This window comes from Gobius niger (genome assembly GCF_951799975.1).
Source record: "Gobius niger genome assembly, chromosome: 5".
Taxonomy (NCBI): domain Eukaryota; kingdom Metazoa; phylum Chordata; class Actinopteri; order Gobiiformes; family Gobiidae; genus Gobius; species Gobius niger.
In genome coordinates, this window is record NC_136856.1 from 10,191,409 (window position 1) to 10,218,949 (window position 27,541).

Here is a 27,541-nt window from a genome sequence, read left to right on the forward strand (position 1 = left end):
ATGACGAGCTATTCGACATACGAGTAATTTGTCACTTGTTTTACAGATTAAAAAAATGTAAACGTTTATTTTCAGATCCAACATGAACAGCAGCAGACGCGACGCCATCCTTCGATTAAAGCTTTAGACCGTGTTTCTAAATACTTTGGCTTGAAAGTTTACAGCGGGTACATCATACGTCATCGGATACTATTGATACGATTGGCCTCTATTCTTTATTATTTATTAGGATCCCCATTAGCGCCCACAAGTGGTTTGCCAGTCTTCCCGGGGTCCTGACACAATAAAAAAATTACAAAAACAGTTTAAAATAGAATACATGAACATTACACATTTCATATAATCATGCAACCTTATAGGACACATATAACACACGGTGACTATGCTCACATGTACTGAGCTAATTGACCTTTTACTTTCAGCTTAAAGTGTGGTTTACTCTTAGTATTTCTGATATTAAAAGGAAACGCGTTCCAGGCGTTTGCTCCTCTGTACAGAACAGTTCTTTTTATTGAGTTACTTTTGGGTCTGGGAACAACCAAAGAGTTTGTCGTCACTTGGCGAGTCACATATCTGTGATAGACATTCGTAGCGCCCATTAAACGGCTATGGTTAAAATCAGGAATTTAAACTATTAGATATTTTTTTGTTTTGTCGAACCAACAAAATGTAAGATACGTGTTTGAGATTCTAACAAACTACCTGCAAAGCACAACACCCCCTCTTTAATTAACTTCTTTCCCTTCTTTTTTAATATAATCCATTCATTTATCAATCAATGTGTTAACTCATGTGTAATTAGTAATAATCCCTCTCTCATGCCTGTCTGTTTGGGCTCTGTTTTCAGGAACCACTTTAGCGAGTCTACAAAGTGCACTGCTTTGATTGTTGATACTTTTTTTTTTAAATGCATGTCTCCTTGTGGAAATCCTGTTAAAATGTTATTATTCTTTCAAGCTTTCCCATATCCATTTAAATGAAGCCTATAGCTTTAAGAAAATAAAACATTTAAATCCACGTTAATCCCACGTAAAATTCCCCCCCAAAATAAACACGGATTAGCATGATAAAATCCGAGTATAATAGCCTTTAAGCAAACAGTAAGTTTTCATGCAAGGTGTGTCCTCCTCCGAGCTCGTGCATGTGCGTCCGTGGGCTACGTCTGCGCGACTATTGTAGTGTCTGCAGCCGCTGTCCTGTCTGCGCGAGAGCTTTTTATCACAAACCACAGTGTCGGCGTCTGCTGCTGCGTCTGCTGCGTCTGCTGCGTCTGCCGCCGCGCGGGGGCCAAGAGTTCACGGCGCTCCGTCCCTTCAGTTTTCTTCGGGACTTTCTCGCAGTTTGATGATAGCGCACGGAGAGGAGCGGTTCGCCTCCACATGTGACCCGCTCTGAGTGGCTGTCCTCGGCATAACTTCGGACTGAACTCATGGATAAAACTTTGTGAGCGGCTGCGTCCACCACAGCCCTGACCGGCGTGTGCGTAAAGTCGGCCGTCAGTGCGGCTTTTGCGGACGGCTTCGGGGATGGCTGTTTGGAACGGGGACGTATTTTAATGGTAAGTTTACTTTGCAACAGATGACGTAAAGTGGAAAGTTTATTCATAGTTGTCGTAAAAAATAATGCAAAGTGTCCGCGTTTCCTGATTCACTGATACGAGCGGGATCTTCGCAAAGTTGAGGAAACGTTTCCGCGCATGTTTTTTAATTTCATTTCGTAGTTTGTTCTACTTTCGCTGTCAGTGTCGTTGGAAAGTCTGTTTCCGATCAGAACGATAACTCAGGGTAGCGTCACGACTAAGAAAAGTAGCCCTTTGACAGCTCGATATGATAGAGGTTATCACGTCGAAGTATGTGGAACAGATTTTACTGAAGTAGCCTAGAAGTAACAAGTGACGCTAATACTACTTAGAGTCTGATATGATCCCCAGCTGCAGCATTGCTAATATACATGTTTTATGATTACATTTTCATATATTAATGACATTTTTAGCCAAGTTGTTTAATTCTTCCTGAGAGTCTATTTTTCAGTTCTGTTTGGAGACGCCATTAACTGTGACAAACCATACAGCTCTTTGCATTAAATCACAATTATTGCAGTGAGTTGTTGCAGTGTTTGCCTTTGCATCCTCTCCCTCTGTGGAGCATTTGACGTGAGCCCCTGTCACGTCATCACGTCTGGCCTCAGTAGTGAGTGTTTCCATGGTAACGCTGCCTCCTGGTTAAATGGTGGTCAGAGTTTCTGAAATAATTACTTTGAAAAGGAATGACTGACTTTGAGGCGGGGGGCGGGGGGAGGCAGTGTTGACTCATTAAACCTCTGCCCAAGAGAAAGAGATAGTGTTTTTGTGTTTAGCACCGGTCTGCATCTCAATCTTTACGCCGCCCATGGAGATAAATGCAGGCCTGGCAGTGTAAAATACTATAATTACATAATGCATTTTAGATACTGTGTCTTATTGCAGCACTCTTCAAAATAAACAAATGAGTAAAGATTGTATGCCTTGTTTTTATTGTTTGTTTGTTTGTTTTTAGGTGAGAAAGCGGAGTGACTCATGATGAAGAGCTGACACAGAGGAGACCGAGGATGGAGCAGACAGACAGCTCTGCCCCGGAGTGCACCAACCCAAATGGGTTTGTCAACAAGGTCTTTAACGTTTCTGTGGACGTGGCCAATGAGAGCAGCTCTGTCTGTATTCAGGACGCTGGTCCCACAGAGACGCCGGGGGACAGCCCTCTTCGGGACAGGCAGGAGGTGAACCGCAGGCCCCGCACCACGGGGGGCATCTGGAGAATCCTGAACCGAAAGAAAGGGGTTCCAGAGCTGGAGCGAAGGCCTCACTCCATGATCCTGCCTGGAGAGCCCATCCCCAAACTCACATTTGCTGACAAAGTGCGCTCCTTCAAGAAACTCAAATCACCCTCTGTATTCAGGAGCAAAGGAAAGTTATCCACCAAATTCAGCACCTCGTTGGTGGATGAGGAGTCGTTCTGTCATGAAATTGGCACGCCTCAGCAGCACAGCAGGGGCACACTGCGAAACCGGAGCAAAAGGCACTCGTACGCTGGATACACAGGTGACTTTGACTGCTCATTTGAGGACCTGGATCTCACTGCTCCTACGGAGACCACTCAGACCTCTGTTGCAGGGGACTCCACAGCTCAGAATGGAGTTAAACCTCCTTCAGAGAGGGTCTGCTACACCAAAAGAAACCAAAACAATTCATCCAACTGCAACAAAGTTTCGGGATGTGAGGAGGCAAACACCAGAGACAGTCCCAGTACCCATCGGAGCACAGGAAGGAGACAAAAGGATGTGTGGAGTTATCTGCGGAGGATTTCCCTTTTGGGGAAAACCAACGCTGCTTATTCAGAAAGGAGCTTTGACTCAGAGCTGCCCTCTCTTGATAAAACTCTGGACTCAGACTTTGGATCTGTGGACTTTGAGACGGTGAAGGACTTTCAGCAGTCTCTGCCCAAGCACTCGGACAGCAAGGGCCACTTTGGGGGGTTGTTCAAATTTTTTAACAGTGTAGCAGAAACGGCCAGAAAATGGCGGACCACCACACGCTCCTTCTCTCCTCCAGAGGGAGAGAAGAGCGCAATGAGCGCTCCGCGAACCCCTCAGTGCACAGCCAACAGCATCCACACCGTGTCTCTGGCCATCCACCCAGAGGCCCCGGCCTCCCCACACACCACCAAATCTTCAGGCAGCTTCAGCATTCAGGCCACAGGACGTCCCAGGAAAGGATCTCAAAAGCTCGTGAAGACCCAATCAGGACCTCACGCTGTTAACGGCCTTCAAAACCAACACACAGAGATTCATGATGTTGTGGGAAACGGTCTTAGCACAGACACTAAAACAGAGGCAGATCCTTTAAAGATCGAGGAGGAAAAGGCCGAGGGACAGACAGGAAATGAGCCGGATTCCAGGGATGCTCCACCTGACGCCGCAAAGATACAGGAAGTACATGTCCAATCACAACACGGCGACAAAGACAGCACGACCAATAGTGTCCCAGCGTCCGACTCCACGGAGGAAATATTTAAGGTATGAGCCCTGCAGTACAACTTTATGTTTAATCTCCTTTTCAAATATTTATTAATCTGTTTTGTGAAGGAGCCACTTCTTTGCGCAATATTGACCACATCCATGCCATAACCTCATCTCATTGCAGCCTCTTACCACGTCATTAACTAAAACTCATAATATCATCGCTACATGCTTCAAAACAAGTGGAAAGTAGACAAATACTGCGCAAGTAATTTACTGTGTAGACATTTTTGCTTAAACCAGATACTTAAAAAGCTATTACTCATCTAATGCAGATCAAATTTTTAGGTGTGTCCCATTTACCAAAGCAAAACAAAAACATTAAACATTCAGCAAACCGACTGATTGGCCACTGCAGTTGTCCTTTTGCTCCCTCTATTGGCCACCAGAGGGACTTCAGTGTCAAAGTGGCAGTTTTTCCTGTGTTTTATGATGGTCGGAAAAGCCTTTATATTCCCACAGAGCTGTCCATGTGTGACCGTGGCAGCCCTGGAGGTTAGTGACGGCAGTCTTCGCCTCACACTCCACTGAAGACATTAGTCACCCCCTCCCCGTCGCAACAGCGAGTCAGGACACGTTAGCCCAAACTCCCCATGACGAGATGCAATGTGACATCCTGGTACTCAGCACACTATCATCGCGCCTGATTATGCAAGGCTGGAAAACTGTATTTGAGATGGTGCTATTAAGCGGGGCTATTGTCATTTGGAAAGTTATAAGACCAGTCAGTCGCACAGACATTAGTTGACACAGTGGTAAAGGATTCTTTCTAAGCTCTGATATTTTAATACTTTTTGAGTTTTTTTGGCTTATTCAAAGTAACTGCTTAATGATTGATGGCCTAAAAGTCTTTGATCAAAAGTAGTGAGTGACAGCAAATAAAGATTCCCTTTACGACTGTATCCATCTGACACATCTGACACATGAAGCCGTAAATATGTTTTGCACTTTGTCAATCTAACAGACCTCTGCCTGTCTAGTAGTGCTATAGTGATAAAGTGGCCAATGAGCTCATGTGGCTTGGTCGGGACATTGCTATTCAACAAAATATGTTTGTAGCTGATGCTATCCGCCTGTTGCCTTGGGAAGTTGCTTATAGATAAACAAAATATCAGTGTACATCTGCAAGATACACTAACTATTGCAAAAGTCCTGTAGCATTTTCATATAGATGTTGCAGTATATTACTAGAAAATACTGTATATTACTTTTACTATTACTCGTAGCCTGGTAACAGGGTTGGCATAACACTGAATGCTGTATGTGCAGTGTATATATATATATATTTAGGAAATAAATGAAAACAGGACATACACATAATTTATTTCATGGTAATATGATTATTCCTAATCCAAACCCAGTTGAAATACTGTCAAATTCTAGAAATCTTTCTTTATAGATTTGTTTTCTAGAAATGTTTGCTAGTAATTGACTATTTACCAATTTAACAATTATCTTGGTAATCATATAGAAATAAAATCTTCCTAGTTATCTCCATTCTACCGCGTTATTACTATGCAGCAAATTGAAAAAAATAAACAAATACATCAATCCATTTTGACTCAGGCTAAAAAATGTGTCAATTTTTAGGTACAAATACAAAGTCTTCTCTCGGAATTTAAAACCACAACTCGAGAGTAGCATCCCCCCATCCAAAGTCTATATTATTGTACCATATTGTGCACCAAACCCTGAGTGTCTGTGCCAACCCCAGCTGTGTGAGCAGATTGCCCAGCAGACAGGCAGCTCTGTCAGACAGCCCTGTCCCGCCGCGCTCCACTCGAGCCTGGACCGTACCTGTAGACCGGCCCACCTCCGCCCGCGCCCCTCCTCCGTCATCTTGGACCTGCGCAGACCGGAGCCGAGCCGGGACTACTACAGCCACTACAGCGAGGTGGGCTCCCTGTGCAGGAGGAGGCGAAGACCCGCTCCCAGTGTGCACCTCTCACCGGGGCTGCGACGGACGGCTGCGCGGCCGAGGCCCTGCTCCGTCATAGAGACCAGTGTTACTAGGGAGACGCAGATCACGGAGCTCCACCACAGAGTAAGACGTCCAACAGGCAAAATGTTGGGTTATGACACAAATTCAAGGTTAAAAAAAGGTCATAAACAGTCCAGCTGCTTAAAACTGGGGTATTTGCACATGTTTGTTGCAGAAATGTAGGTTCTGTAAAGATTGAATAATAGTACAAGAGCAGAGTATCTACTGTAGTCTCGAGTGTTGATAAAAATAGCTCCGTTCCATTATGTGTCCACAGAGTTTTTGAAGGGCAGGCTTTGGTACTAACCCAGTATTTATGCTGCAACAATGCATGCACGCTCTGGCCCATTTACACTGTTTTCTGGGTTTCCCTCAGTTCACCTCCTCCTACTTTCGCTTTGCTTTCCTCTCCTCGTGACTTGTTCCGCTCCTAAGTCTTTCTGTGTGGCCAATTTTCAGCTTCATTGCACCCACGAGCTCTTCCACCCATTGCCCAAACGCCGAGTCAGTTTGTTTTAACCTGGATAGTTCTGGTTGGTATGATGAATGATCTGATGAGCAAGCTTTAGGGTGTGTGCTTCGAGGGAGCTGAGGTAAAAAAATATTTACAGGGAAAAAGGGGGTCAGAGGAGTAAGAGGAGGGATTTGAGAGAGCTAGCCTTGTGGCAACACCAGGACTGAACTGGGACAAAGTTTGGACTGCAACCAGGAATAAATCAGCAATGACATTTTGTGCAATAAAATCCTGCACACAAAGGAGGGTAAATGGATAAAGCTATGAATAAGCCAGTGCCTATATAAATCAGATGTAAATAAGCCAAATTTTGGATGAAAGCAAGAATAAACCAGGCCTAAACAGAGTCTCTACTGGGGTCAAATCTGAACAAACCTAAACATGGTCAGGATAAGTTAATACAAACCAAGACTAGCTCATGACTTAATGCAGAGAAGACCAAGACATCTGTGAAAAAGCACTAATCCAGGTCTAGAACATCGCCAGTGTAGTGTGTGCATGTTAACCTTTTATATGTGTAATAGCCCGTAGACATCTCCATCTGGTGCTATTGTTGGATCCTAACTGTTGAGTGCCCTGTAGGCCTTGTCCCGTCCCCCGGGGGTGTCCCCTCTAGAGCCCCCGCTGAAAACCTCCCTCCAGCGGTGCCGATCCCTTCCTCTGCCCAGCAGCACTTTAACCGCCCTGGCTCTGCGGCTGCCACAATCAGGTACAAAGGCATTTTCGCATTTCTATTTTGCGAAATTATAAGACTTTTTCCACAGTTTGTAATTAATTTTGGAGCATTTTTCCTTCCACAGACATAGGACAGTCCTCATCTGTGCGTCTAAGATCTGGAAGCTGCAGAAGAAGGCGCCTTTTGAGACCAGGCTCTGAGCCGCTGCAGGTCAACATAGTGAGTACTTTCTTTATTTCTTCACACAATCCCTCTGTGAGTTTGATTGCACTGTAGAGTCCCGCCCCCTACACTTATACAGCATAGCATACAAATCATTTACATATAGATGTATGAAATGTCGGGTTAATCGACAATCAATAATGACTGTCTTCTCTGTGCTACTGCTCGTAAATGTTTTGTGCTCTGCTTGACCAATCGGATTTGACTTAGTTTAATATCTTTATCTCACTCAGCAGTTCACGTTGCCAAATCTGTTGGATGAGATGCACAGTGTCCTATAACTTCCGAAAGTACTCCCATATGTTCTCGCCCTTAACATTTTATTACAAGTTGCCCTAAAACGCACCACAAATCCTCAGAAAACTAGATCAGGACTGCTTTATCTTTTGCATAACTCCATCCACTGTACTCTGATGTAACTGTGCTCGGGAAGTGACTCCAGTTTTTGCTCAAATTGGTGCTTTGATGTGCCACGGGGCCTTGGGGGATTTTTAGTGGAAGGAAACGCACAGTAACTTGAAACATCCTGATTTCTGATCCTTATTATTTTCACTTAATGGCCGCCAGTGTCTTTGTTTGAAGAGGCAATACCTGCAAAATACCTTGCGGATTAACTGTCCATTTATTTTCAATCAAGGAGGGGACTCTAAGTGGGAATGACCTGATTTTTCCCTTTGTTTTGATGGAAACGTATACGTCTAAACGGAAAGGGTTACCAGTGAGTTTCTGGGGCAAGCCTTGTTTAGACCTAGTTAAATGTTGTTTAGATTTAGTTGAGACTTAAGGGGGCTAGATGCAAGTTAGCCATTTTATGCTCACTACTGCCACCTCAGGTCATACGTGTAACTGCACTTTCTATATTAAGCTTGTGCATGACGGCACTTCGGACCCGAATTAACACCTTTTTGAGTGACAGGATTTTAGAGGCAGTTGTGATGAACAGGTCTGGACTCATTCTTCACCTTAGGACATTGTTGGAACATGTAGGGGGAGGAAAATACTTAATTTAGCATTTTTAAACTCTGTATAACTGTATAGTCCCTTTAGGTATTGACACTTGAAATGAAGACTGAAATACGAACAGCTAAATTAGAGTTAGCATATTTTAAACACAATAAGACCCAACGGAGACAGGATTTGTTGCTGTTTGATAAAGATTATATAAAGCTTAAATAACTGCAATGTGCATGATTTGCTTTCCCACGTTTACACATTGTTCAGATGGTTTGTCCTGGTGAAGAGTGAGAAAGAGAGAAAGAGAGACATAATCACTGAAGTACAGTATGTGTTCCCAAAATGGAGGTCGGGACTATTACGGTGAAACTATTACAGTGAGATTATGTCAAATAACAAAATATAGTATCCTGATTAGCATTACTAACCTCTTAACCCTCACCTGAACCGAGCACATTTTCTCCAGTTTGGCTTTACCCAAGTCTAAAAAGTTCTTGAAAAAAGCGACAATAACACAATAAACATACGACAAAAACAACCAAAAAGTGACAAAAACTTGAAAAAAAGCAATGAAAAAACATAGCGTTGGGCGATTTGGAATATTGATCGATCTCTTATTCAATTTTATTTTCTCATAATAAATTAAATACATCTGGTTGATTCATAAAATTAGATGCATCTTTAATTCAAACCTCAGCTCAAACGAAAACAAATGCATTCATCAAGTCTCATTTAAGGCACAAAAGTCTTCCATTGTCCAACTCCCAAACTAGGTCCTGTTTGTGCCAAAGAAATGTCTGTAAACCAGTCGATTATTAAGTCCTATGACGATTATTGAGATTGACCAAAGTAGCGATTACGGTAAAATTTCGATTAATTGCCCAGCTCTAAAAAACCCCAACAAAAACACTTGACATAATACGCAGCGACAAGTTTCAGTTTTGTAGGTCTTTGTTTATAGACGAGAAGCTTTTAGACTTATGTAAAGCCGAACTGGAGAAAATGCGCTTGGTTAAGGCTAAGAGGTTAAACCACAATAAAAAAACATTTTCCAGTGAGTGTTTCTGAGTTGCTGAAGTTGCTGGTGATGTTGGAGATTCACGGCCTGAAACTTTTGGAATCCTGTGTATCACCAAAAACATGGTATACTGTATACTGTATGCTAGAGGCTTTTGATAAGACAAAAAAATCTGTCAATGGGAAGTGTACAGGACCTGCATTTTTAAACAAACAAATTAACCTTTCACAATCCAAGACGTGGTGTAAATTTGAGGATCAGCTTGGAGTTTGTCGATTTTCCCACGCTAAGGGCTCATTAAAGATTTACTGGCTTGAAAAATGTCTGTTATGTATTATTAACACCGTGTTGTGCCCGTCTTTAAACACGCGTTGATGTGACTCGAAGTTGGCTGTTCACACATATTTAGGATTCATGGGCGGATCCTAATTTGTTTCACTGGGCCCGAATGCAGTGACTCACTCGGTTAACCACAGCGCTGAGCCTCTAGACCGTGAAGCGAATTTGTGTCATGGCATGTTTTTCTTTTGGATTAAACTTCACAAATGCATAAAGGGAGAAAATGTCACACCAGTGTTTTCAAACTATGGTGTCAGGAAATATTTAGGTCAGAGCCAAAAGACTATATACCAGGACTAAATAGATTGGGAAGCAAATGGGACTGAACTTAGGAGGAAGTTTAGACCTTTGTTACTGGGATGATTTTGACTTGGTGATGAGTTTTGAATTTGAATGTGCTCTGTTATCACTGTTACTATCTGAAACCAGTGACTAGAAATGGAAAGTAGCTGTAATCTGGCACAGAATGAATTGTCCCTTAACCTCTTATCCCCCGCTTTAACGCATTTTCTCAAGTTATCCAGGTACCCAAAGCTTCTCAACTGGAGCTTGCAGCCTACTGGCCAGAGTAATGCCTCATTTGAAAGCTAAGACCTACAAAATTCATCGGAGATTATTCCTTGCGTTCTCTCCACTTTTCATTTTTGTAGTTTTGGTGCTATTTGTCATGTTTTTGTGGCTTATTTTGCTTTTTCATCACTTTTTGTTGCCTTTTTGTTGTTTTCTCATCACTTCACATCACTTTTTCATTGCCTGTTTTGTTTTTGTTGCTTTTCTTTTAATCAGTTTTTTGTCGCTCGTTTGTTTTTCCGTCTCGTTTTTGTTTTAGTTGCTATTTTCAAGAAGCTTGTAGATTTGGTTAGAGTCGAACTGGAGTACTTGGTTAAGGCGGGGGGTGAGATAGACGGTTTATGCACATCTGCAGCCTCTGGAGGATCCTACATCTTGATGTTCGGGAGACTCCAGAGGCACCAGCAGCTTCAAACACCTGTTTGCTGTTTTGTAGCGGCTGTTCTCTTAATCTGATGTATTTGTCAGAAACCGTCCTCATTGTGCCTTTATCTGCACAAAGATGAAGGCTATTGTGAAATATCGAAGGTTTTCATACCTAGTCGAAGGCATTCAACTATTTCACGCTTTTCATCAGCAGAGAGATCCTTTTTCTTTCTTTTATTGCTTGAAAATGGTGGTCTACTTAATAATGTGGAACGTCCTTTTTCAGTCTTTTTTCCCTTAAATGGGCTTAGCCTGACAACGAATCATCACAGGCGTCTGAGATTGATGTCAGTGATTCATAGAGCCCTGAGACACAACACCATCCATGAGTTTCATTGAGAAAATATTTTTTTCCTTTATGGCACTGAAATATAATCTGCATAATAATTCTTAACATAGTGTATCAAACTTGTAACATGCCCAGAATCTTTTATTATCATTACACGCTTCTAAACAAATGTGAAAACCCATGAAATGTGTTTGTTTGTAAAGAGTCCATGGAAACAAGGCATTTTGTTTTTTGCAAAAGACATTTAAACCATATGACCTACTTAATTTTATTTGCTATTTGCGACCAATGAAATTGCTATTTTATTAGTTTGCGGTTATTGTGCAGCCCTGGACCACGCCCATTTAAAGCCAGCCATAATCAAGCACTCAATCAGAGCTGAATCAAGTCAAAGCTAAAAACTAAACCTGGTATGAATCTGGACGAGTTCATAGTAGTCTCGGATCATGGACTCAACCAGGATTAAACTAGCTTTGAGCACATACTCGACGAGACCAAAATCCATCGCTAAACCTAATCTGAACCGGGGCAAACCTTGGTCTATAAGGAAGATGTAAATGGAGTCTAACTCAGATGTAAACCAGGACTAAACCGGGTCTGAGTGTTTGTGATCTCGCCGTTGCCATGACACCGCTGGCTCCTGTTCATCTTCTTGTTTCTATCTTTAGCTCGTCTTTTTAAGAGTGAGCTAAATGGAGAAGCGCGTGGGTGAGGAGAGAGAGAGAGAGAGAGATGCTCCCTTTTGTATGTGACACTTTTGTAGCGCGGTCGGTCGCTCGGTCGGCCCTTGCATGGTTCTCCCTTGGGGATGTAAAGGCGGACGGAAACGCGCTGTATGTAGGTCTGTGCAGCCACATACTGTCCAATATGACTAAATGACATAACGGCAGCAGATGTATGCAGTCACATGGATGGATGGCACTGGAACATGAGCTGCGGTCCAAGTCATGCATTGTTTATTAGGTACGGATGGATCTCATGTAATCTCAGGCTGCTTGTAAGAAATAGAGATTCTGTCGGTGGAATAAGTTTTGGATGCGATGCAAATCTTCACAGTAACTGGAGCCGTGACAGGTGTTGACATTAAAAACACTCAGTAGAGATTTTCTCCAGATATTGGTAGCAATCCAAGTGATGCACACAACCATAGATGGAAATATATCATGCGTTTTATATGTTTGGCTTGGTTGTGCCATGAGCAGAGGATTTCCCAGGGAGGAGCTGATCAGTCTCAGAATATCACCTTTGTAAATGAGCTGTTTCATAGCATAGCATTTTACATAATTGATTTGTTTTGTTTTTTTCAGGATAACCCAAAAATCCTATGGAGAAAATAAATTGAATAGACACTCTCTGTGATATAACCCCTATACGCCAGGGGTCCCCAACTACATTAGGTCCGCAAACTTTTGTATCGTAACGTTCGACATATGTGCAGGGTCCGGGCATATGCAGTCATTGCTCTTGAGAATGTTAAAACAGGAGCAGAGGTTGTCTATTTACATAGCAGAACTGATCAATCATTGTGCAATTTTATTTCAGTGTTATTCAAATTGTTTACATAATTTTTGATTCAGCCTTAGAAGTTAAGTATATTGAGAGGATGAAAGGCTTCGGGTCCCGGACTAAAGCCTCTGGAAGTCCGGATCTCGACCCAAGTCCGCCATTTTGGGACCCCTACCCTTGCCCATACTGCTGAAATTTGTTTTTCATAATCACAACATTACTGAAGGCTCTATCAACAATATGAAGAGGAGACATCATGCATAATTAAGACTGAAATACATTATTTTGGTACCCCAGAATTATAATGCCTATATAAAGAGAAGACAGAGAGGAATGAGGGACTGGGCTGGTCACGGTTTCAAAATGGGATAGAGAACCCTCTGCAGGCAGTAGTGGGAATGACACTTTATAAAACAGTTCCATGGTTCCATGAAGAATATAAACCTTTGAGGCAGGTGTGTCTGGTGATGGAATATGGGCTTTAAAATGTAGAGGAGAGCTTTATGGGAACTCTGTGATGCATTTCAATTCAATTCAACCTGGATAGACTCAGACAGACAAAAGCCGCAATTAGAACGATTTATTAACATGAATATTAGGTTTTTTTTATCAATCAGACCCACTTGGTAGACATTGATGTAAGAACTGAAGTCAATGTAGGACTGGACAGGTTGGAGTTAGGGATATCTTCCCCGGAGCCTGGACACTGGTGGTGGTATGAAAGACCCGTGAAGATGCAAGCAGGTAGAAGCCATGGATGGAAGAGGCAGAGATTTGGCGGAGGTGGGTCGCAGCGCTGCTGGGAAGTGAACGAACATGATTGCTAGAGGCTTAAAAGCAGGACTGAGGTAGATGATTGGCTGCCACGGAGGTGCGGCTCTTACGCTTATGGGCTGAGGTGGAGGTGTGGCCCTCATGGAAGCGATCATTGGCTGGAGGTAGGTGATGCTGAAATTGGTCTCCCAGGTTGAAGTAACGCCAAGGCTTCATTTCAACTTTATTACGGACTCGGTGTCCAAAGAGACAGAGGGGCACCATAAATCACACGTTCAAATCCAGGAAACAGATTGGGGCATCTCACAACTAGGTTAATACATGGCCAAAGTGAAGATGATCACACAAACCTGCATGATTGAAGCAAAATACTAATCCAGATATGGTTTTCATAAGGATATATGTTACGTTACAACATGGTTAAAAGCTGCAAAAAAAATCTATTTTGCTTGATACTTTTTCTTTGAGATGGACCTTACTGACCTTAGTTGTGAATAGCTGATATTGCAGTAACATAAAGCAGATATATGTATGGTGCATCCTTGGTGTGGTGTATGTTACTGCTCTTGATCGGCCGCGGAAAGCATCTCACTGCAGTGGATTAAGCCTTAATGCTGACGCCTCTCGCTTCCTTTCATTTAAATGGATTCCTCTTCCCTCCTCTCCTCCGCTCTTACCTCATCGCCTTGTAGCATTAGCCGCTTTATTCATTCCCATGCAGATGAGGGGACAGTTCTCTGTGCCGGCGAAGCTGCGCCTCCAGCTATCCCTGTCAACTGTCAGAGAAGGAGGCCCTTCTCTTAATAAGGCTCCCATGTAGGATTATGGTCTATTAAAAGAACTAAACCAGGATTAACCCGAGACTAAACCGGAATAAAAGTACAACTTGGACTAAAGGAAGTTTAAACATGGACTACATTTGGACTAGACTACTATAACTAATGCAGGACTAAAACCGAGATTAATCCAAGCACTGAACAGAACAAAAGTGGGTCAAACTAAGACTAAAACAACTCTAAATCAAAGCGTGCACATGCAGATTGGTGACTTTTAAACAGCGCTTATATTTGCTGTGATTCATTTTCTGTCCAACCTTGCGCTGCCTTTTTCGTAATCAACTTATGCAATGCTGTCTATTTGTTCGGAGCGCATGAGTCAGCAGCAGAGGGCAGTTGGGCGAAGAGCAGGGCACTGATGGAGAGAGGACAGTGGGGCTGAGAGACGTATAGCCATTTTTTTTTTGCCACTCACATGTTGTATGAGTCATATGTAAATTCGGGCTGCATTTGTGGAAAGCAGCCTCCGGGGCCTAAGCCTCGACAGCTCCGTACCACAGCCCGCCGTGCGCTCTTTTGTGTGCGCAGCTTTGGGGAGAGAAAGAGCGCCGTTGCAGAATGTGGAAATTAATTTATTTCAAAGCCAATATTGCGATTACGATTATGTTGTGTTGGCAGATCTTGACATTGTAGCAGGTTAAGTCAGAGTCGGTTTTGTGAACCCACAGAGACATAGTATCACGCAAAATTGCCCTTTTTAAATACATTTTTGCCTTTTTATAACGCTGTTCTCTCATTAAAATCATACCTTGAGTTGTATTTCGCTTCATTTGATTGTTTAACTGTTCTCCTGCTGAATCCAATCTTTATTTCCTGGATTTTGTGTCTGGGGTGAGCTAGCTCTAAACATTGTACCGACTGATTCAGATTCTACTTTTAAATCTCATTCAAATTGTCCTCTATCTAAGCCGAAGTTTGCTGTAATATAAATCGAGTTGAAGGGCCTAGTCCAGGGATAAACAACAAGTGTCTCTAGAGCCACAAGCAGCTCTTTAGACCTTTGATAGGGGAAAAACTCAAAAAGTGCTCTTGAGTGGTGGTGTTGCCAGAAAGTATTAGGCTACAGATGATTTACTGTGGCCTGAAGGGACGAGGAAAGCTGAGTCTAATGTTTCTTGCATGTCACGCTTATGCTTTTTTTGAAACTATTGATGTTGCTGACAATATAAGAAAGACATGTTTAAAACTCTCACATTTGTTTGATGCTTGATGTCGATGAGAAAGGGGGGGTGTAGGAAAGACTACTATTGCTCAATGAATTCATATCATTCAGTATTGTCTTGCTGCTCTGTAGTCTCGTGAATGCCACCCTGCCCCTGCTGTGGAGAGATGCTCGGGGGGCTTTGATAAACCAGAGCCGGGGCAGGTGGCGGTTCCCCAGAATGGGCTAGTGCCTGCCAGCTGTGTGCATGTGTGCTCTGCTGCATATGTGCGGCGACATGCTGTTGCGGGGCTGGACTCCGTTGCACAGAGATAGAGGCTCACAGGACTCTCTCCTTACATAACTCCTAAGAGGGTTCCTATCCTCCTTATGAAAGCTGTTTTATTTCAAATGGCTGCGTGTTACTGCTACCGGAGGCCACTGCGCTGTGTCAAATGCGCCGCAGGAAAAGCCTGTTTTAGTTTATGGACCGTTTTTGTGTGCATGTCTGTGCGTGTGTGGATACCACCCTGGGTAACTGAAACAAGATACTGCCATCAACAACATCAGAGGTGGAACATGGAAGGATACTGTCATTATAGTTGCCTCTGGGCGGGTCAGTTTGTTTTTGGTTGGCATGTTTAACCATAGTTTGGTGAAGACAAAGAAAAACAATTCTCGTAAAGTTGAAGCCAATTGTAGTGTGAGTCTATCCGGCCACAAAAGTCAGTTTAAGTTTGCTTTCCTGTGCCAGGGCTGGATAAGTAGATCAGGATGTCAAGTCGGGCATCCAGAGTAAAACAAATAAATAAACATGTAAATTATTACCAATGCCATAGAAGATGTGGTCCTTTTGCAAGACAGGGGTGTTCCAGCTGCCCAAAAGTTGCCAGCAGATTTCTTCTCCCTGGTATTGGCACCATTGTGATATTTGTCTCAACAGCTTTCTTTGGTGTGCGTGTGTGAAGAACTTAAATATTGCACCTTAAACTCCTGATAAAATTGTTTCCTTGTGGATACACATTCCCAGCTGTGGAGAAGTGGCCGGCATTGTGTGCTACAGTCTGTGCATGTAGACTTTTTGGTGCTATTTCAGCCCTAAGGCATTTTGGGTAGACTGTATCAAATGTTCCATTGTAGTAGTTTTTCCCAGGACGATCAGACATTGAACACGATTACAATTAAGGCATTGTTTTTGAAGAGGGTACTTTCTGGCCAACATCTGAGATGAGACCCTTTTAGCATTGAAAAATAGGTTTTCACAGAGTAATCCCATAGGCTCAGACCACCAGATCTCCCAAAAGTCTCATTTTAAATACAGTTTTATTTGTCAAGTAATTGCTAATGTGCTGTTGTTTAGCAGGAAGACATGTATCTAGACCAGCCATTCCCAAAGTCTGGGACATCACGGTCCCCCAATTGATCAGAAAATCTCTCGGGCCCCCCAAATCATAATAATTTACTCCATTCAAAGGAATTTCTTATTATTCACAGCTAAAAGGACATGAAAAGTAACATCGAGCAATGACAGTAGGCTAAATACTGGTTTAAACTGGTGCATTTGTCCAAATAAATGTATTTTTTTTTTGGTGGCCCCCTGTAGTGCCGACCCCACTTTGGGAACCACTGATCTAGACCATCAGATAATCGGATACCCTATGAGAATTATCTAGATTGAAAACTTTAGACATTATTTTGAGCATCAATTGTCTGAGCCAGGTGTATTTGTTTTACTTATCGCTGCATAAAGTCTGTGGTAATAAAATTATTTTCTTGCAGTGTTGTCTTGTAGCGTAAACTTCATTTGGCGCTATAGATCTACATTGTTAACGGGACATTTGTGAAAGAAAAACACAATGTCTAAATATGTATATGTGTCTAAATATTTCCTCTAGTTTTCCTAGAAAATATATGTGTCTGTGAGATGAGTAGCTTGGCAACCCCAACAACTGTCCTGTTTTTGCCATCTAGGTTCTTTGTATTGCACAGGTCAACACTTTCTTCTCTACAATTTGTATGCATGGAGAAGTTGTTTAATGCTTTCTTTGGTCTGGTGTTTGGAAACAAAATGGCCACACTGCTGGCTGGAGGAGGCTCTTATGGTGGTGTTGGCCTAATTACAGATCATTACTGGCTCTCTTGGTTTGTGAGCTAATTTGTGCTAACTGTTGCCGTGGGTTTTCCAGTTTCACGTTATTGTCTTTCGTGATGAATCAATTCCATCTGATGGCTCCTAAAAGGGTGTTGGGTTTATTAGTTCATAATGTTCGACGAGCAAACTTCCAAAAATAGAACGCGCGAAGACAGTCTTTTCTTTTAATACGTTTCTGATAATTGCCTGAGAAAAAAGCATGAAATAGCTTTGATTTTACACACAGCCAATGTAATCAAGCAGGCAAGCACATAGATGACATTGGTTATGTGCAATTGATTTTGTGTGCACTTTCAATGCCATGGGAATAGTGGCAAGACAAGTCACCCAAATTGTGTTACACATGTGTGAGTGTGACATTTGCAGTGGTTGAAGAGGCTGTTGGTGTAGAATGGTAGAACTTTATTTATATAGCGCCTTTCACCGACATAGTCACAAAGCGCTTTACATGAGACAATTACACATTCACCCCAGGGCTGGGTAATATGGACCAAAAGTCCTGATATATTTAGGTTCAATATCAATCTACAATATATATATCTCTATATTTTTTCCGCAAAAAATCTGTGCCTTTGGCCAACCTGTTAGGAGACCCATCACCAGATCTTGCTCAGGGTTGTTTTTATTGTTATTATCATACTTGCATGTAGGGGAGACCGGGGCTATTTGTCACGCGGGGTTATTTGTCAGTTTGCTTTTAAAGCCACACTAGAGGGCGCTGTACGCTGGTACTGATATATAATATGTGTATTGGTTTTCCTCTTCTCTTTCAATAATAATTTTCTCATGTGGACTGAAGACATGAGGACAGGACACGTTTGAATGTTTTTTTGTGCCTATCCTCAAACTATAATGTCTGGGTTATTTCTGTAATGAGAGCTTTCCTTTAGTTAGAGACAAAAAACAAGACACTGATCTGAGAGACACAGATTTTAGCTTTGATTTGAGTCGTTTTAGAGCTAACATGCTAAAGCCGTTTGTTAGCTAGCTGTTTGATTGATTGTTGGTAAAGTGGACACCCAGGGTTATTTTTTCACATGGGGAATAAATGATGGGACATTTTTTCTTTTGTGTCTTGTATGTTTTTATGATCCCTTTATTTGAACATGAGCTTTTATAGAGCCTGTATGTTTGTGGTATTTTAGTGAATTTGTACATTCTACACCTCAAAGAGAGAAAACATCAACAGTTAGATCAAGTGAGTGTCATGAACACATCTGCCATTGTGACTGTTTTAAAACGTATTGTCCTTTTATCTCAAAAAGCAAAAAAGTTACAAAGGTTTATCAAATTTCAAGTTAACATCAAAAACTCCATTAAAAACTATAGTGACGATTTTGTTGTGTTTGACGGTTAATTTTATCGCAATATGATACAATATAATAGAGAAAAGAGAGCAGGGTCTACTTGAAGTCAAGGAAGGGTTAAAGCTTTCATTTTATGCTGGTCTGAGTCTTTTGGCATTTTCTGTTGATGAGCAGCGAACTCTAGAGAAAAAAAAAGTGTGACAAATAGCCCCGGTCTCCCCTTTACTGTATTAGTTTTAAATGGTTATGTGTGTGTGACAGCTATTCATTTTTAAGGTGGACTAACTTTGGCATCACTGCTGTAGAAGTTTGTCAAGTTCTGGCATCTGAAAAAGACTGCACAAAGTTATCTTTATCTAAACTATAATGCCAATATTAATAGAGGCCTAGACAGTAAATACATTATATATCCCGTAATGTTCATATGGCGCGTTTCACCGCTAATAAGACTCATATCTTCAGTGCATCGTGACCGGCCGTGAGATAATGAGACAGAAGCTAACTGCCTACGTTGCCCCGTCAGGCTGCACGTCCGGGCCCTCGGTGAATGACGGGCCGCATTTTTCTGGCAGCTGCCACTTCTCATGTACATTATTTAGTGCAACTTTCCACGGTTGACCTTCCTGGCTCAGTGTGTGGTGGGAGAAAAGGCCTCATCACAAACATTATGCAACTGCTGGATCACACAGTGGGTCCCCATTACCTCATCTTTGACTCATCTTTTTAAAGCGTCGCCATGTAACAGTTTACTCTGAAATGTTGTCGCCTGTCATCGTAGCTGAAGCCTTGTTTTTGTCCCAGAAAAGTCTCTATCAAAACAAATAAAACACCGATCTTTTTTGAGTGAGTCGGAGTTTTGGCACCAAATCCCAGAATGCTTCTTGGTTGAATCAGATGTTTACATTTTTGTGCCGTGAGATAATGGCTTTCCTAACTGTGACCAAAACACAACAGGATGATTGTGTTTGATAAGCATTTTTCCGGTTAGGCTCTTGCCCAATACTTCTGCAGAATTTGGGATCAGCCCTTAAAAGTAGGTCAGTGAGTTATTGTTATTGTTCTAACAATTATGTTTAATATTGTCAAGCCCACATCGTCACCAATTCAAATGCGGCCAAGAATTAGTCAGGTGCAAAAATAGTTTGTTGGATAGGCAGCATACCTGTGGCTGATTACTCACCGCTCGAGTTGTGCTGTCCTCTGTGACTTTATTTTTTGTAATCCATTTTTTATTCAAGTTGCATTACCTTTTTGCACTTTTTTTGCATGGATCACACTTTCCTTTTTCCTCCCCTTTGTGTTCCCCACATCCCCATTTCCCTGGTGATGAGCAGAGAAACTCAAAATTACACAAAACGCTATATAAAAAGCGAACTAAAAAATGCATTGAAACATAATACGACAAAATAAACTCTGTGCCTTATATTTATTTCAATCTATTTTAGTGATTTAAAGGGGCTGGATGCAAGTTGGCCATTTTATACTCACTACTGCCACCTCAGGCCATATGTGTAACTGCACCTTCTATATTAAGCTCGTGCATGACGGCAATTCGGACCCGAAGTGACACCTATTTGAGTGACAGTGCCGGATTTTAGAGGGTGGTGAACAGGTCTGAGATCATTCTATACATTAGGACATGGCTGGAACATGTAGGGGGAGGAAAATACTTGGTTTTAACATTTTTAAACTCCCTATAGTCCTTTTAAAATAATGAGCAGCAATTTTATTTTATTTGTTTGTCTTCTAAGATATTAAAAAATTGTGTTATACAGGGTTTCCGCGGGGCATTAAAAAGCAATAAATTAGATTCAAACTGGAATTAAATCTAATTTTTTGGGAAAATTATGGCATTGGTCAACAATTTTTACTGTAGAAGTCAAAAATTCCAAAAGCTGCAGTTTTGGCTGAAATTTGTCACTTTTTCTTTTTCACTCAAAAGTTTCCCGTTTTGTCCAATGCTCTTTCGATAAAACGTTTGCAAATCTTAAAGGTGCATTATGTTGATATTTGTACATAGTTGACCTTGTAGTGACTCAACGGCTGTATGAGTGGTCAGTATGACGCCTTTACATTCCATCACAGTGGCCTCTAAGATGCTCCAGATTGTTTTTCATTGCTTTTTTTTTTTGTTTTTCACGGACCCTCTCAACCGAATACCTACAAAATATAGTATTTGGGCATTAAAAACATTAAATTTGACTTGCTTCTTCCTATTAACCCTGATTATTGTCTAAAAACAATGAACACAGGTCTATTTTCAAACCCACTGCTGGAGTTTAGTTCATAATGTTGCTTTACTTTTGTTTGCACTGCCTCCGAATATAACCCCATTCATTCTGCCCGCGTATTCATCGCTCATTCCCTACGTGTCTCTTTTTGTGTTCGGACAATGATGAATTCTGTCTGATTTACTTGTTATTCAATGGCAGGACGCGACTATTGAGTGTTTCGATGGGAGCTGTTGACCTTTTTAACTTTTTACGTTGGTGCCGACCGACGCGGCATGAAAAACATCACAGCAGCGACATATCTCTTGACTGCAGAGTTTAGCGCCTCGATCCCCCCTGATCTTGCCTTTGAACTCCCGGGGCACAGAGGCAACCAGAATTTAAAACAATAGTAGTATTCAGAGCAGGAGGCGCACCAGTAGACGGGGCTGGGTTGTAAAATGCACTAAAATTAACTTGGTTGGGAGGGTCATTTCCTAGTCCTATTTTTACAAAAGCAATTAGGGGCTAGTTAAGATGGTATGTCTAGTTTTTCAATGTGTTACCAAATATATACATTCCTTTGCTACACCCTTTTGTTTGACCCTAGTGTAGAGACTGGGGGATAAAGTGTATGCAGTGGTGCAGGTTCCCCTCTGTCAGTCTAACCCAGGGGTGGGCAATTCATTTTCATCAGAGGCCACATGAGAAGCCTGAGTCGGAGCCGCACCAACAATAACTCGAACTTATTCTGCTCAACTTTGTGTATTTTGAATAGCTGATACCTACCGTTGTTTAGAAGGACTATTATTTTCTGTAAATATTTAGCCATGTCAAGCCAAGGACGTGCATGTGTGTGCATCGTTATTTAGGTTATTCAACTTTTTCTCCTCGTTAACTTCTACCATCGCACTGAAAGCACCTCTGCGCTTCCTTTAAACAGAGTTTGTTGGAAATGAAGCGATGCACTATAGCACCATTAGACCCATTTCCCTGGGTCCAAAATATGTGGGGAGTGTATCGTCGGGGTCCATAAACAAAAGCTCCAAAATAAAATAATGTTTGATTGGGAAAATACTATTGAGGAAACTTTTTGTCAATAAATGAATAATAATGAGCCTGACGGCTTACACTAATTGCACTTTACAAGCCTGTGTCACAAGTCTCAATATTCATTCACTCCACACTCCGTAGTAGTAAGCTACTGTTGTAGCCACAGCTGCCCAGGGGTAGACTGTCAATTTCCCACTTGACTACAATGTGTTGTTTGTATTCCTTCTCTCATTATGTCAGTGCCCTCTTCTGGACACCTGTGGAATTTTTTCCTTTTATTTTTATTTTAGCTGCCCCCTAGTGGCTGGAGAAAACTGGTCATTTCTTTAAACTTTTTTTTTTTTTTTACATACTTATGAATTTATGCCCTACAAGTCGTGGGCCGGACTGAATCATCTCGCCCAGGTCTGGTCTAACCTGAAGAGGGGGTAATACCAAGTTGTCCACATTGTCTGATCAATCTCTCATGGTTCTGTACCTGCTGTAGATGAAGTGTGCACGGAGAACTCTCTGGATGCCGACCTCATTGAGCATGCTCGGTTTACTCAACAAGCAGTGGGACAGTAAAGTGGTGTTGGTGTTGGCAGCGGGCCACATAGTTGCATAGGTCATTTGGTTTCATGTGGCGAGCCCTTCTGGACTTTTAAATAATGTACCAGGCCGTTGATTATGTTCAAAGTGCCAAACAATATAATTAAACAGTTCTTTAATTCGGAATTTGAGGATCAAGTGCTTTTATTTTCTTCCGCTATTTGAATCACTATTAGCTTCTAGTGACAAGTCCAAGATGTTGCATTTGCTGATGTCGTAATAATGGACTACACTTCTGTGGGAGTAGCATAGTTCGAAAAACAGAAGATTCACAAATGTCTCATGTTTCACAGGGATATTTCATGAACATCCCTTATTTACCTAGTGGCAACAGCTGTGTGACTTTTTGCCTGTGTCTGAAAAATTCCACCACTTTATTGAGAGATAGATCCCCTTAAAGGAACAGGCCACCATTTTTGTATACTGACATATGTTCTTACCTGAGCTTAGACGAGTTGATGCGTACCTGTCTGGTCTTTGTGCGTGCGCTCAGTCACTCAGTCATGCAAAAAGGCCAAAGATGTTGTTGGCATTTAGCCTCTCCTCCTCTCCTCTATGGGGCCAAACGGGACAGAAGTTAGAGGCGACGTGAGCAGTTACACGATCCAAGTATAGTTCCACAAAATTAAACATGTCGATTTTCTAAGCGGATAAAAAGGGTACTATTTTGTAAGGTGTAATAACACCTTAGGAGCACTTCCACGTCTGTGCGGAGAACATAAGAGATAAGAAGATAAGATAAGAACATATCTCAGTATGGAAAAACAGTGTTAAGCTAGATGCAAGTTGGCCATTTCATGCTCACTACTGCCACCTCAGGTCATACGTGTAACTGCAGCTTCTATATTAAGCTTGTGCATGATGGCACTTCGGACCAAAGTAACACCTTTTTGAGCAGGATTTAGAGGCAGTTGTGGTGAACAGGTTTGAGCTCATTCTACACCTTAGGACATTGCTGGAACATCTAGGGGGAGGAAAATACATATTTTTAACATTGTTGAACTCTGTATTGTCCCTTTAAGCCAGGGGTCTCATACCTTTTTTTACCCAACAAGCAATTTTTATGCAACCAGAATTTTGGGCAGCTTCTTAGGACGCAAAGACACTTGTGTAAAATGCTGTTTAGGTGGCATTCACTCAAGAGAATTATTAGTCAAGATGATATTTCAAAGAAGCTTGAGTTTTGTCCTTATATTATGCTTTGTTAAATTGACCCACATTTTTGCAGATTGTGTTCAGCATGGATAAACCTTTAGTATGTTGTGCTTTTCATGTCAGGTTGATTGGCCCAAAGGTTACAGAAGATCAACAATAAACCAGGTCAAACTCAACCATAGAATCCTGCTCTGCCCTTTTACTCAGTGTGGGCCGTTTAGGAGATGAACACAACCGATTTGCCAGCAGCATATTGTATTGGTGACTAGTTATTGGGGCGACAGTGGTGTTGATGGTAGAGTGGGTCGTGTCATGATCGGAAGGTTTGGGGTATAGGCCTGTCACGATAACAGATTTGAAGTTCCATATATATCAAGGCAGGAAAGTATTGCGATACACGATCATATTGACTGAAGTGCATAATCATATCCTAAAATACCACACAAGCTGCAATAAACAAGCAGGGCGGCATGGTAGCGCAGCGGTTAGTGCCCGTGCTTCACAGCAAGAAAGGTCAGGGTTCGATTCCCACCAGGGACGCCGCCTTCCTGTTTGCATGTTCTCCCCGTGTCTGCGTAGGTTTCCTCTGGGTAATCCGGTTTCCCCTGCCACTAAAAACATGTACAATAAGCAAGGATGAATGAGAGGTGGTGCTGGTCAAAATATTTGAGTAGAAGTACAGATAGTACTGGTGAAATATTACTCTCATACATGTAGGCAAACTATTAATATTATTATTAGTTAGTGACATATTCGTAGAAGTGTTAATGCTTGTAGAAAACTGTTTACATAAATGTAAATAAAGTTGCGGCCAATTTCATTTATAGAAATGTATTGGAGTAGAAGGTGTTGTTTTTTATCTTTCTAACAGAGCAAAACCAATACATTCGCAAAAACTTGTCAAGTAAAAAAAAAGCCTTTTACAACAAAAATCTATTAGATCCAACTCTTATTTTGTATTTTTCTTGTTTTCTTTTTCATTTGAATCTCATTTTCCTCATGTGCTATTATTAAAATGCATATTGGCAATTTAGAGCCGGCCCTAATACTCCATTGAAGGATCCGACTGATTAAAGGAATTGCAGGATCAAACCACAAAGGGGTGTGCGCTGAAATGGAGATAATCCCAATGGTGCCAATGAAACTCCTGGTAATTTGATGGGTACAGGCTGTAATCTCCAGCAAGAACAGCTATTAGATATTGTAAGAAAAGGTTGGGATTTAGAAATGGACGTTGGTGGTTTGAGCCCCTTACGACAAGTCACTGATTTATTTAATAGTTTCTGATTTGCAAAGTTGTACAAAATGTTCTGCATATTTATTTTTTTTCCTGCATTGCTATATCTCTGTCAGGTATTCATTTATTCTCATGCCCAAATGTATTATGCTCCGAGGGACTGGTGTACAGTAGTAAAACGTGTTCATTTGTGACACGGTCGCCCGATCAGTCACGTCGTGGTGACTTGTTTGAGTAATAATGGGATTTTAGAGAAGGCGAAGCGTCACAGCAACATTTTACACTGATTTACATGATTGTGTGCACGTTGATATCACTAAATTAGACACTTTCAGCTGTGAAAATGTCATGTTTTGAATTGTTATTAAGGAGTTGTCTTTACCATCTTGCATGTTGATTGAGGTTTTCAAGTAAACTAGACAAGAATGCTAAAGTTACTGCTGAGTGTTTTTTTGTATATGACCTGAAGACCTGAGCAGATTGCAATACAGCGCGTTTGAATGGTCAAATTGCTCAAGTATTTATTTTTCTCATTTATAATTTCGTGCAATGGTTAGCATGGCGTCTTTACTTTCCATCACAGTGGCCTCTATGGCACCCAAAGATTAATAGCTTTGTGGGGGTTTCTGGTAGGTTTTCTGAATGGAATGTGTGCATAACCATGGAGATGGTCCATCAGCAGAGAAAACGTACCAGAAACACCTAAAACAATTGATCCTGGAGCATGACAGAGGCCACTGTGATGGAAAGTAAAGGCAGCATGCTAACCACACCCGCTCGGTCACTAAAGGGTTATTAAACTATGCATTAATATACTTTTTCCTCATAAAAAGTTCCATAATGTACCTTTAAGCTGAATTGTAAACGTACTGTACATTCATTTAGTTACAGAAATACTGAAACAATAACTTTACTCACTACACAGTTAATCACAACAGAATTGATACAACCATTCCAGTGGTAATGAAAAGTAAATGACTTACTAATTATTTACAATATCCTTTGCGAAAAACTATTTACAGTATATACCTCCATGGGGTCTTATCATGCACAGAACCTGTTAACCTTGTAGCTGAGACATATATACTGTATGCACATGGTCTGAAATGCCTGGTTCTTGTATTTGTCATTGGGTCATTGCTCTGATGTTCACTCTCCTACATGTGTTTAAAATGTGCAGTGAATTATATGTGAATGTATTTACATAAATAGCAATCTCTTGCAATTGCAGTACAACAAAAAACATCATTCAATATATTTTGCAGCCCTCCTGCTCACTGTTCTGTTGACATGTGCGTGTGGTTTAGTTTGTGTTACATCATTGCTTTTTATAGATATTGAACTCGGACTGTTTTCAGCTCCTGTTGCCCCTCACCTATAGAAACGTATTGTAATCTAAAGATAGAGGGTCTGAGGGTCTCCTGTCTCTGTCTTCAACGCGCTCTTACCTTTTCGGTCTGTTGGACAATATCTATTCTAAATCTATTGTTATAGAATCATGGATTGTGGCGTTTTGATCCCTCTTCAAAGCTTCCTTGATTAAGGTTAAATCACTTACAATAGTTTCTTCTTTGTACGAGGTCAAAGACCTATTTTTACCCCATCTTATGGCTATGACCCATTAAGTCGGTCTGTCCAGTAGCGTCTACAGGCAGCTAAACGAATAAACAGCTGAAGCACGAACAATGGTTCTGAAAAATAAATGACACACAGGAAAAGTCCGGAGATGTATTTTTAGGAGCTTTGTGGCTTAAAGGCCTGGGAGGAAACAGGAAGTCAGTGTGGTTACCGTGGCGATGGGAGCAGACTGGACCAATCAGAGGAGAGTGGACAGGAAATGGGTGTGGTGGGGTCGGCCCCGATTAGCCAAATACCGACTGACCACAAACAAATTCATTTTGGTGGCGCTAACATGTGGAGGCCTATTTACAGAGACACACACACTGGCCGATGAGGAAGTGCAGAAGCAGGACCGACGCTGCACAATATCAGCTCTTAAAGCCACACTGCACAAGTTTCCAGATTATATATTGTCACAAGAGCAACTAAACTGTTGCAAAACCACACAGTCTCAAAACATTCTGGTAGAAATCATAGAAATACCTTCAGCTATCTGAGCCTATTCTTAGAAAGTACTTTTGTTTGCTAACGGTTTACCAGACCTGTTTGAATGGAGCACTCCCCATCAAATGAATGAAGAAGCCAGATGCGCCATTAAAGTATGGCGAGGTTTCATGGCATTTATATAATTTCTGTGGTTTCTCTATCATTATCAAATCTTATTTCTATCATTATGTTTAGAGATCATTTGAAATGTATCCGACCCTGCAAAAAGCAAAAACTCAACTAAATGTGACTTAGCATCTAGCTCAGAGGAAAAGTGGCCTCTGAGCTAAATGCTAAGTCACATTGTTATCTAATGTAAAATCTAGAACGGTTGGTTCATTCATAAATGATTTCTAACTAGGCTTTGACTACACCTTAAAGGGACTATACGGAGTTTAAAAATGTATTATCATCCTCCTACATGTTCCAGA

General features: G+C 41.5%; 1 protein-coding gene across 2 annotated transcripts in view; it reads left to right on the forward strand.

Annotated features, from left to right (window-relative positions):
- Positions 1 to 1,323: 1,323 nt before the first annotated feature.
- The window catches only part of arhgef9a (Cdc42 guanine nucleotide exchange factor (GEF) 9a), an 85,082-nt gene continuing 58,864 nt past the window's right edge, over positions 1,324 to 27,541 (forward strand). The window contains exons 1-4 of one of the 2 annotated variants that reach the window (XM_079556177.1): positions 1,324 to 1,558; positions 2,535 to 4,050; positions 7,131 to 7,257; positions 7,349 to 7,443. In XM_079556177.1, coding sequence (XP_079412303.1) covers positions 2,587 to 4,050; positions 7,131 to 7,257; positions 7,349 to 7,443 — 1,686 coding nt within the window. In that variant the 5' untranslated portion in view covers positions 1,324 to 1,558; positions 2,535 to 2,586. Of the gene's footprint in view, positions 1,559 to 2,534; positions 4,051 to 7,130; positions 7,258 to 7,348; positions 7,444 to 27,541 lie in introns of those variants that run through there. The other variant, XM_079556176.1, reaches the window with a different exon arrangement.